General features: G+C 36.7%; 1 protein-coding gene across 3 annotated transcripts in view; it reads left to right on the top strand.

Moving 5' to 3' along the window:
- PIK3C2G (phosphatidylinositol-4-phosphate 3-kinase catalytic subunit type 2 gamma) overlaps nt 1-12686 on the top strand; it is a 357132-nt gene that overhangs the window by 227903 nt on the left and 116543 nt on the right. For all 3 annotated transcript variants that reach the window (XM_061204611.1, XM_061204610.1, XM_061204612.1), the window contains 2 exons: nt 5744-5900; nt 12463-12572. In XM_061204611.1, the coding sequence (XP_061060594.1) occupies nt 5744-5900; nt 12463-12572 (267 nt within the window). The remainder of the gene's footprint in view (nt 1-5743; nt 5901-12462; nt 12573-12686) is intronic.

The following is a 12686-nucleotide window of genomic DNA, read 5'->3' as shown; positions in this document are numbered from 1 at the left end:
ACCACTAATTTGTTCTCCGTTTCAATAATTTTGTCATTTCATATATTCATTAATGCAAACACATATTTAATTGTCCTAAAATGAAATTATATACCATTTAGAAAGGAATAAATGCATAGCCTTTGGGATTAAAAAAATAAAGAAGTAGACTTCTTAAAAGAAAAAATTTTTGATCCTGATCCCTTAATATTACGACATCAGGTGAGAGAGAGTGAGAAATAGAAAAGATGTCCAGAAGTGGGAAACTATACAGGTAAAAGGTACAGAAGCATGAATAGTTAGGACTTAGGCAGGTAATAGTAAAACCACTTATCTGGAAAAGAAAAAAAAAAAGGTAGGATAGTCACAACAAGAAATTTCTGGTTTATTTGCACAGCTATAAATGAGAGATTTTCAACATTTTATTCAGAATGCAACACAGTATAGATTCTAAGAGATCAAATCGTTTCCAATCTTCCCTCTTGCCACAGCCAGTTTATATCTCAGGTTTATAAGTCCTGCTTAAACTTCAGACACAGGCTCCAGTACACTAATTCTGCAACCTAGGATTAGGTTCACATTTGAGTAGATTGATAAATCACGTACCAGCTACAGCTCTTACAGCCTGTAGGGATGGGATAGGATTCTGTTTCACACGTGAGGCTTCTTTCCATTTCTAGAAAAATTTTAGTCTAATTCTGAGTTATTTTTTTAAATTGCTCAGAAGTGAGCCATGCAAATCATATAGAAAAGATGCAGCATTTTAAACTATGGTAATAATTTAAACACAGCTAAACTTGGGTTCTTCAGTATTATTATTAGTTTATATTTTCTCTAACGGATATGTTTCCTTTGTGTATTTGACTCTGCTATAATGTTTCTTCATCTGATTTATAATGGTGGTTACCATGGAAGAAGGAAATGTGTTATCACATGAACTTAAGCATAACTACAAAAACTTTCCAAGAGAAATCACTTTGGTCAAACATACTTTTCTCTATTGAAAAGAAAAGCGTATATATCACGTTAGAAAAGAAAATTTCAGGAAGTTGTAAAATTTAGTGCTCTTTCAAAATTATTTCAAAAGTTTCATTCAATATAGCAAATATACAACAGTATAGAGAGTAAGAAAAAAGAATTGGATAACTTTTATATACAAAATTAAGATTTTATTCTGATTATGGAAGTCTAGGATATTTCTAAAACTCACTAAAATGTTAGCAGTAGTGATGACTCTGTGGGTGAGTGATATGTAAAAAATGCTACCAAATTCAAAGGTCCACTTAAGGGCTTATGCAACCAAAGAGGTTACATGGAAGAGCTGGGAGTAAATTAAACCTTGAAGGAAAGATGGGATTCTACAGATGTCATTTTTGAAGAGAAAGGGAGATTTAGCTTTGACTAGGTTCAGCTCTAGAACATTTTTATTAGCTTGGGGACTAATTAGAGTATTTAAAATTTATTGAGTGTTTACTATGTGCCAGGCTATGTTCTAAGTACTTTTACATGCTTTATCTCATTTAATCCTCTCAGCAATCCCAGTAGTCAAGTGCTCTTATCCCCATTTTACAGAGGAAGAGATTGAGGCACACAGAGGATAAGTAACTTGCTGAGGGTTGCAGAACTACTAAGTGGTAGAACATGGTTTGAAGCCTGGCTGGCAGGCCTGCAGTCTGTGCCCTCTGCATAGAACCTCATATAGCCATTCACAAGTGTGTAGTCCTCTCTGTGTCAGGCCTTTGTGTATATGTTCTTAGTTAATCCTCGCAGCAATTCTAAGAGCTAGGTATTGCTTGTCCATTTCAGAGATGAGGAAACTAAGATACAGCAGGTCCAGGATTAGAACCCATGCTGTATCGCATGTTTTCAACATCTGCGCTTGACCAAAGTAAAGGGCTGTAAAGTAAATTCATAGCATACAGGCTAGATAAGTCAATGTAGGCCAAATATAAAAGGATTTTGAGCAAAAATTTTTAAATTTGGACTTGATTCTTAAGAAATTCCTCAGTGTCTAGGTGATCAATAAATTTTCTTGAATGAATGAATGAATGATTGAATGAATGAATGAATATAAAGCTAAGTGGGGAAATTATTACATCAGCTTCTCCTCCAGACATTTAGTGGTAGCATGGATCACACAATAAAATTTAAAAACCACAACCAGACAGAGGTAGCTTACTTATTTTCATTAAAATACTTCGCCTGCAATTAGATTCCACTGCCCCAGATCAGCTACAAAATACCTGAGTTGTGGCTTTCTGATTTGAATATACACACTTCTGGAAGGTCTGGTTAACTAAGTTCAATTAGTGAGATTTCCAGCTCTACTGAAACAGGAGGGAAGGGGGCAGGGCACAACCTTTGAAAGAATGACATAGCCCAAGGACATGACATAAACTGATTAGAACCAAATGGGTCCAAGATGGCATAGAAGTAGATTTCTACTAGACCTTGAACCTCAGTATGCGCTCATTGTAACACATCAGCAAGCTAAATGACACACCCACAGGCACCATGACAGTTCCAAGGCCAACCATAAGGATCAAAAAGTGGGCAGTGGCCCAATTCCTGGAAATCCCCACCCATTCCCAAAATAGCTGGAATACTCCTCCCACTCATTAGCCTATGAAATTACCCACCCCTATAAAAACTAACCACCCCCTACCCTGGTGCCGCTCTCACCTTCTGAGATGGCCCATGCTCTGTCTGTGGAGTGTGTTTCTCTCTAAATAAATCCACTTCTTACGTATCACCTGTCTCTCACTGAATTCTTTCTGCAATGAGACATCAAGAACCTGAGCTTCCTTAAGTCCTGAAACCAGGTGTGTGATCTCAGTTGGAAGACCCTGGGTTTTGGCCGGGTTCGAGTCCCGGTCACATGGGTTCATGTCCCAACCAGGATTTTGGCCAGGTTCAAGTTCCGGCCTCGGGGGTTCAAGTCCCAATCTGGGTTTAGGCTGGGTTCAAGTCCCAGCAAGTGGGTTCAAGACCCAATCTGAGGTGCAGTTTCACTACTATGTTTTTATTAAAATAGCTAAGCATAGCAACAATAAAGAACACAATTATCCTGGCAGTTCCCTGGTGGCCTAAGTTAGGACTCCAGGCTTTCACTGCCGAGGCTCAGGTTCAATCCCTGGTCAGGGAACTGAGATCCTGCAAGCCCCACAGCATGGCCAAAAAACAAACAACTATATACAAATATATATATACATATACATATATACATAAAATTAACCAAAAAAATTAAGAGGATTCCTCAATAATCCTTGACTTTTCTCAGTTACTGCTTGAACTGAACTTAGTTATATCTAGGCTGCTAGGCTCAAATTTTAAAATGTCTTCAATTCATTCAAAAATCTTTATGTTTTAAACAACGTTTTACTCAAAACTGTATTCGCATTTCAAATGCTTCTAGATCAGGGGTCCCCAACCCCCAGGCCACAGACCGGTACCAGTCCGTGGCCTGTTAGGAACCAGGCCGCACAGCAGGAGGTGAGCAGCAGGTGAGCAAGCGAAGCTTCATCTGTATTTACAGCCGCTCCTCATCTCTCGCATTACCGCCTGAGCTCCGCCTCCTGTCAGACCAGCGGCGGCACTAGATTCTCATAGGAGGGCGAACCCTACTGTGAACTGTGCATGCGAGGGATCTAGGTTGTGTGCTTCTTATGAGAATTAATGCCTGATGCTCTGAGGGGGAGCTGAGGCGGTGATGCTAGTTCTGGGGAGCGGCTGCAAATACAGATTATCATTAGCAGAGAAGTTTGACTGCACAGAGACCATAATAAATCAATTGCTTGCAGACTCATATCAAACCCCTATCAGTGAGCGGCAAGTGAAAACAAGCTCAGGGCTCCCACTGATTCTGCATTATGGTGAGTTGTATAATTATTTATTATATGTTACAATGTAATAATAATAGGAATAAAGTGCACAGTAAATGTAATGCGCTTGAGTCATCCCAAAACCATCCCCTCCCACCACCACCACCCCCGGTCCGTGGAAAAATTCTCTTCCATGAAACTGGTCCCTGGTGCCAAAAAGGTTGGGGCCTGCTGTTCTAGATGACCTTTGGCCAAATCAGTATTGAAACTCTGTCTCATTCTTGCTCTTATTCAGTGAGGGAGACCTCATCACAGAGCGGGTGAGCAGCCCTCTCTCTGCTCTCTCTATTAGAAGCACTAACACTTCATCTCAGGTCTCTTCGTGTTTCAAATAACATGAGAAAAAACTGACAAATAAAGGGAAAACAGGATCTTCTGGTCCTTCTTTCTGGTCCTTTGTTTTTCTGTTTTTCCAGAAATGAAATATAGTTACCTCTTTTTTCCCTTACTAAGCATATCACAGTGAGCTGGTAACATCTGTTTTTTTCAGATTACCTTCTGAAAGAACTTGTCATTACATATCTTAGCTTTTCTTTTTTTTTTTTGAACTATAACTGGCTTACAGCATCATAATTAGTTTCAGCTGTAGAACATAGTGATTCAATATTTTATACATTACAAAATGGTCACTGTGATAAGTCTAGTTACCATCTGTCACCATACAGAGTTATTACAATATTTTTGTCTATATTCTCTATGCTATACATTACATCCCTGTGAGTTATTTATTTTATAACAGGAAGTTTGTAACTCTTAATTTCCCTCACCTATTTCACTAATCCCCCCACCTCCCTCCCCTCTGGCAACCACCACTTTGTTCTCTGATTCTGAGTCTGTTTCTGTTTTGCTATGTTTGTTTGTTTTGTTTTTTAAATTCTACATGTGAGTGAAACCATGTGGTATGTATGTCTCTCTCTGTCTGACTCATTTCATTTAGTGTAATATCCTCTAGGTCCATCCATGTTGTTGCAAATGGCAAGATTTCATTATTTTTTATGGTTGAATAATATTCCATTATATATACACCACATCTTCTTTATCCATTCATCTATCGATAGACACTTAGGTTGCTTCCATATCTTGGCTATTGTAAATAATGCTCCCCAATTTGTTGAGCATTTGTACAATCATTACCTTGAACTCTTTATGGGATAGATTGCTTATCTCCACTTCCTAAGTTCTTCTGGGGTTTTGTTCCTTCTTTGCAACATATTTCTTTGTCTCCTCATTTTGCCTAATTCTCTGTGTTTATTTCTAAGTATTAGGTAAGTCAGTTATGTTTCCTGACCTTGGAGAAATGGCCTTACGTAGGAGATGTCCTCTGGGGCCCAGCAGCACACTACCCTCTGGTCGGCAGAGCTGTATGCTCTAGGGGTGCCCTTTATGTGGGCTGAGTGGGCCCTTCTTTTGTGATGAGGCAGACTACTGTGGGTGCACAAGGGTCAGCATACCATCTAAGGGAAAAAGAAAGGTTTAAAAAAAAAAAAAAAGCACCATGAGGTTAAATACATGATCTGTTCTATCATTTCAAAATTTAGCAATAAATATACTTTCCGTAAAATCACCTTAATTGTTAATTGGGCCTTACATTAATTTTAATGAATAATATTCACATCAAATATAACTTGGAATTAACTATTTGAGCCAGTATAGGTCAACTTTGTAAAATAACTTATGCTTCCTTCTCTGTTGCAGTTCAGCTACATTATTCAAAGTCTGCAGTTAGCAAGTTTCTCCAGCTGTCCTACAATGAAGGAGGTTCATGCATTAGAGAGAAAATAACAAAAAATTTCAAATGGAAATAAGTTGTTGTCACTGCCTAATTTAACCCTCCAAACCATTTCTCTTCCTGCTTATGGTTGGTGTTGTTTTTTGGTTTATAGGGACAGAGCCCCTTTTATTTTTACTTCAGAGATGGAGTACTTTATTACAGAGGGTGGGAAAAACCCACAGCATTTCCAAGATTTTGTGGAGCTTTGCTGTCGAGCTTATAATATTGTCAGAAGACACAGCCGCCTGCTCTTGAACCTGCTAGAAATGGTAAGTCCCTTGGGGAAATAACAGAAATAATAAGCTTCCTTTATGGCTCTCTTTCAGTAGTCTATCTTTGCTAATGGCTTGGAGTTCCCCAAAGAGCTATTCAAAACAGAATGGAATGAACAAACTAAAAGTACCATTGTACAGCTTATAAATACATTTCTTAATAATTCATAACATTTGTTCACAGTTATTGTCTCAAACCTTTCTCTTCACAATAATATTGATGTATTCAGGGGTTATCTCAGTATATTTTGATTTAAGGTCAAGGACAGTAATTTAGAATATTATACCAATTGCACTGTGCTTTAGAATTTTTTCAAAAGTATTTTTAAAATACTATCTTATTTTTACATTATGTCAACCCGATGATGTAGAACAATCAAGGAGTTTTCCTGGTTTCCCTCCCAATCTCTGCCTTTGATCACTTGCTTATTTTCCAGATTAAGAAACTGAGAGCCAAAAATGTAAGGTGACTTCCTAGCAACTTAACTCGAGGGTAGTACATTTACTACATTGAGTCTACTGAGTCATGGTCCTGGGTGCTCTCTGTTGACCAACAGGGGAATTTTTGATGTTTCATTCCACCGTCCAATGGACAGACCAGATAGTCAGGGTGAGAGGAGAAGGATCTGATAGACATATCTTCTGGGAGGAAAATGTGGTGGTTCCTTTGGGCACATACATACACTAGTAATTGCAGCAAATTGTAGGAGAGAAATACATCTTTTGTAAATCAGCATGGTGTTTGTAGTCAATACAATCATCAAAAATAACTGGTTTAGAGCCTTCAGATGACAATTCTACTAGATGCTGTTAAGGGCACAGACTTGGTGCAGGGCCTTCCTGGGTTTGAATTCTAGCTTGGCATTTTACTGACTACATTCCTCAGGTATGTTACTTAACTCCAGTAGGACTCATGTTTCCTCATCTATTAAATGAAGGTAATAACATCTGCCTTGTAGGACTGATAAATGACCTAATAGTGAATACTTTGCATGGGCATTATGCTAAGTGCTTTATGTGTATTAACTGATTTACATTTCATAATAACCCTATTAGATAATTAATATAAACACTTAGCACAGTACCTGTCACATAGTAGAATCCAATTAATTTATTATACTAGATCCTTGTTAACCTATAAGAGCACTGTCCATACAGTATCCCCGAATCACTTGGTTATTTAAATTTAAGTTAATTAACATTGAATAAAATTTAAAATTCAGCTTCTAAGTCTCACTAGCCACATTTCAAGTGCTCAATAGCCACATCTGGCTCATGGTACCATATTGGACAGCACAGATATAAAACATTTCCATCATAGCAGAAAAGTTCTATTGGGTAGTGCTAAATAAATGTTGACCTTGTTGCAGTGAAGATTTGATTTTGATCTTTGTTTCATTTTTCAAACAACATACGCACCTTCTTTCCTCTCTGTCTTGAAAAATATGGATTTCTAAATATACTATATACATGTAGTCCTTCATTTAGAAAGACACTTTGGTCACTTCACATGTAAACTGGATATATAAGGTCCTGCCCATCTCCAGAGTCTTCAAGTTGGCTTTCCAGTAACGGCCAATGATTCATATTGGTAGAATTTCATTCTATCTCCCAATTCTATTAGGTCATATTGCAATTATGAGATGGTTTATAGTTCATAATCTGCATTCATACCAAGGGTAAAACCATACAAAGACTGAGTCCATGACCTTGACTCCATTTCATAATAAATATCCAGGTAGTTATCAACTCTAATATCCTTTTGGGCTCTAGCAGGGTCTAACTCATGAATCCATGAGCTCTTGAGTACTTAATATGTGCCAGAAGCTGTGGAGGATACATTAACATATGAGACCAGTCGGTCCTAAAATTTTTAATTTAATAAGGAAGGTAAAATTCATGTACACAGGCAAATGAGGTATCCAGCGTTTCTAAATGTCTAAAATGCTATAAATAACTGCATACTAGGAGTAAGTACCATATTCTAACAACAACTTCAACAAGTGACAGACGTTTCAAAAATAAACTCAAAGCAGAAAAGCACAAATATCGTTTCATACTCTTTCTCAGGTGACAGTAAAATTATGCTGAATGACAAGTAAGCATGTTAAAATAATGTGAAAGGACAGCTTTTTGAAAAAAAAATGATTCTAAAAGCTATTGGTGGGCTTTTTTCTTTTGTTTAATAAATGTTTCTACCTACCTAAAAAGAAAACTTTTAGCATGTGAGTCATAATATATTAAATAGTCATTGAAGAGTTTGTATGATGTTATTTCATTTAAAAGAAGTAGATATATGGTATTTTAATCAAGTATTGAAATAATTTCTCATAAAGTAATATTAAAATCAGATGTTGAAGGCTTCTGATATATAGTGTTTGCAAAAAATGTCCCTATGTTTTAACTATTCAAGCATGACTTTTAGGCTAATGAAGAAATTTTGGCAGTGAAGGGTACTAATTCAGATTAATCTTATAATCTTAGATTTAAACTTTTACAGAAATTGAAACAGAGCTAAGCAGCAATGTGGACCAATTAGACCAGTGAATAAAGATATGTAAAACAGCAGTGTGTTATTATCTCTCTTTCTGGTTATTTACCTCTTGATTCTCTTCTCTTCACATTTTTTTCCTATGGGATTATGTAGATAACCAAAGCATCAGTAAAGGTTTCAAGACCACACCTTCTCTGGTAGAGCTTCTTATAAAATAAAAACCAAATTTAAATTTACAAAAGATTATTTTCTACCTATGTGGGAAATCTATATTTCCCTCAATCTCTCTCAAATTAACTCTTTTTGTGTTAACTTACTTAAAAAGAAGTTAATCTACTGTGCCATAACCTAGTTACAACTTGAGAAATACTTGATATGGGTCATAAATTCTACCTTCCATGAATGGTCACTAACAAAGGATTATGAGCCACAAGTGTTTGGTGAGTCTGCTATGGAGTTAATTGTTCATCCTTGGTTGAGAGCAGCATGTTTCCACATATTCACAGTCCTTTTTGTTTACTCCTGGGAAAAGCTGGGGAAAATAATCCATGAAATTCCCATCTTGCTTAAAAGCAAAACATCTGTAGAGACCGAAGAATGTTGCTAGCTGAATTCACTAACTTAAAAGCCTGTATTTCATCAGCTTTTCTCTTATTAAAAAATCAATAGCAATTATTATGGAAGTCTCCCAAAGAACATAGGGACCATTCACCCAGTTTAAAATGTTTATCACACCCATTATTATATCAGATATTTCCAAGCACAAATTTTTCTAACTTCTCTACGTGGTGGCAAAGGGTGTCTGCTTCCCTAAGCATAACTATCAAAATAGATTTGGATTTAGTAGGGGAAGAGCAAAAGTAAAAAAAAAAAGTTAATGTTCCTATCCTTTAAAAAAGAACTTATCTGTTTATTATCTGTACTAGCCATGCTTTTTCTTTCTTACTGCCCCAATTAAAGTTATAACCCATGTAATCTAAGCCAGGGAGGCACTTGAACCACATCTCTGTGGGTCAGTGAACAGACCTGACTAAGTGGACCCAGGTATGAGGCCATCCATACTCTGATGTGCAGAGTCACATCACTCAAAGCCTCCTCTCTAAGGAATGAAGCACATCAACAAGGGCAAAGTTAGCACTTGTTACCTTTAATCAGCCACATGAAAGGGAGAGAACTTGGGTTTGAAGCCATATGCACTTGGCACCTGGTGTGTAGTGTGTGTGTGTGTGTGTGTGTGTGTGTGTGTGTGTGTAGGAAGGGATAAGTATAGGGTCTACTTCCCAAGGAAATGTTTGACAGCGTCCTAAATGAGCAGGTGTGAATTCAGAATATCCAGAGAAACTAGAAAGCAATTCATATCTAGGGAAGAAGCTTGTTCATAGTAAATGGACAGTCATAGTGTGATAACGGGGGAAACTGCCACAATAAATACACACATGTCTCTAGAACTCTAAGTACAGAACTGATAAGATAAAACCTAATTTAGACTGTAGTTGCTGTTGGCAATGTATCTCCCTATGGTTGATTTTAAGTTTATTAGTTGGGGTTGAACTTGCTATCTATAGGTTTTAAATGCCTGACAGATATATTTTCATTCATTTACTCATGCATTCATTATTTCACAGACATTCATTAAGTTCTAACTACTTACAAAGCACCATGTTAACAATATAGACAATTCAACATGGAATAAAAACCTAATTTATGTTCTCAAAGAACTTAAAATCTAACGTGACAAACATACACATGACAAAACGTAGTTAAAGCTAGGCAGAAATAAATACTATGAAAGACATGTAACCAAAATAGGATTACTGTACAAAGAAAGCAAGTTATAAAATCTTATCAAGAGGATCTGTGGTGCTTTCAAGGAGGAAGACGTATTTGAGATGAGCCTTCAAAAAGAATTTCAATAGACAAGGAAGGAGAGGAAAGGGATCCTGGCTGAAAGAAAAGTATAAGTGTCTGTGGAGGCTTAAAGAGCATGGGCATGACATGTGTGGGAAATGGGGGGAATCAAGTGCACCCAGTCTGTGGCACAGATGGAGACCTATGTAGACGGTGAGGTTGAAGTGATAGATCGCAGGTAGATTAAGAAAGGCATTTAGAACAGAATGAACATTTTGGACTTTTATATATAGTCACCTGAGAACCTAGAAGTTTCTTTGTTTTTGATGAAGGGAGTACCATCATCTAGCTTGGATTTTAGACAGATAACTCGGAAATTATGTAATTAGAGAGATAACAATTGAAGAACTAGAAAAGCGCTATTCAAGTTATCTAAGCAAATGAAGATGAGGAGCTGAACTAGGACAATAATTGCAGTGGAAAAGGGAATGAATACATGAGACTGTTGAGGCGGTTTTTATAGAATTAAGTGATTGACATTGGGAATCAAGAAAAAGAGAATCAAAGAAGAGATGAATTTCTTGTTATTTGGACAATGATGGCAGTGAAATATGAAACAGGAAAAAGGAGGAAGAGTTTATGGGAGAAGAAAATTTGCTCAAATTTAGATATCATGAATCTGATATCATCCATTGGAAAGACATCCATGAGGAAAGACAGCTGACAACTTCCCAGGACTACCTAATCCATTCCCATGGTTTCAATTACTATCTGCGTGCTAATGACTCCCAAATCTATATTCATGCTTTAGACCCCACCCAGCCCTCCAAATATATCCAATCACCCAGCTTTCTCAATTCTACTTCCTACGTATATTTAAAATGTAATAACTTTTCTTCATTCCTAAACAGTCTACTAGTCCAGCCTCTTATTTGGCCGCACTTTCATCTATTTTTCACATATAACCATGATGATCTTTCTCGAACACAATTCATTCTTTTAATGCTCATCTTAAAACACTAAAAGAACTTTCCTTGCCATTGGGACAAAGTACAAAACCTTTCCGATTGCTAAAACATCCTGCACTACTTGCCTTTTCAGCCCCATCTCTTGTCGCTCACCCACAAGATACCCAATGTTCCAGAAAGCTATCCTGGATCTCTTCTGCAAACAAATGGAAGGTATCTTGCTCTCCTCTGTCCACCTATATATGCTATCCCCTCAGTCTGGGTGGGAAGAGTAGGAAAGGAAAACAGTTTCAAACCCATTTTTCTCACTTGAACTTCATCAAGTCAATCACAACTTCACCCATCCTCCATAGCTGTATTCTCAGTTTATCTGTTATTTTTAGGATCAACAGCATTGTTCTTAACTTCCCACTGCTGTAAAAGTGCCTCTGTTCCCAGAGTAGGAAATAATTTATTTTAGTCATGAGATACACTGATGATAGTCTTCTGTTTTTTCTCAGAGTTCAAATTTATCTCAGAAAGATCTAATTTTTTTCTAAGATGTTTGCCTATAACTAAAGAGAATATTATCCCTTCAATCTACACTGTAATTTAAGCGAAGTATTTTTCCAAAGTTTGGCAGAAAAAATACCTGAGTCTCTGTACAATTTAATCTTTAATTGTTTCATTGTTTTAATAACTTTTAGTAAATTCAATCACCACTTAACTAGGGAAAATTGTGTTCTTGTAGTATGAGTCATAGAGTCATGAAAGAACATAAGATTAAAAAGCAAAGGAATGGAGCCTAAGATTAAGAACCAGAAAGATGAGTTTTATTCTCTGTCCTTACACACCATTTGACCTGGACACTTCACTTACAGGTTTTAGGGCATTAAGTTTTTCTTCTTGAAAATAGGTATTGTGATATAATTTTTCTGTTATAATTTATATGTATAGAGCTCTTTCTTAATCATTAGCATTTGATTCTCCCAGAACATGTTGGATATTTTTTTGGATATTTTTATATCTACTTTAAAAATGAGAAAATAGAGGTTCAAACAGGTTAAGAGACTTTTTCAAGATCATTTAGATTTTAAATGATGGGTCCAGAAATTCTGACATTAGAGCTCTTATTATTTCTATTCTCCCATGCTGAATATGTCTCTTCAACAAGAAGACAAGATGGAGATTTGATTTACATTTATTCTGAGGTTTTTTGTTTCTGTTTTATTTATCTTGTTTTGTTTGTGTGTTTGCTTGTGTTGCTAAGATGCTACATGCAGGATTGCCTGAGCTAAGTGGAATCCAAGACCTGAAATATGTGTATAATAATCTTCGTCCACAAGACACAGACCTGGAAGCGACAAGTCATTTTACCAAGTAAGATTAGCAGTGAATGTGTGAGTATGCATGAATACAGACACATGTTTCACAATTGAGATGATTTTAGGGTGAACAGCCATTGGTATGAAGCTGTCATTTCTACAACAAGTT

This window comes from Eubalaena glacialis, chromosome 11 (genome assembly GCF_028564815.1).
Source record: "Eubalaena glacialis isolate mEubGla1 chromosome 11, mEubGla1.1.hap2.+ XY, whole genome shotgun sequence".
Lineage (NCBI taxonomy): Eukaryota > Metazoa > Chordata > Mammalia > Artiodactyla > Balaenidae > Eubalaena > Eubalaena glacialis.
This window is presented reverse-complemented; position numbering and strand designations above follow the sequence as displayed.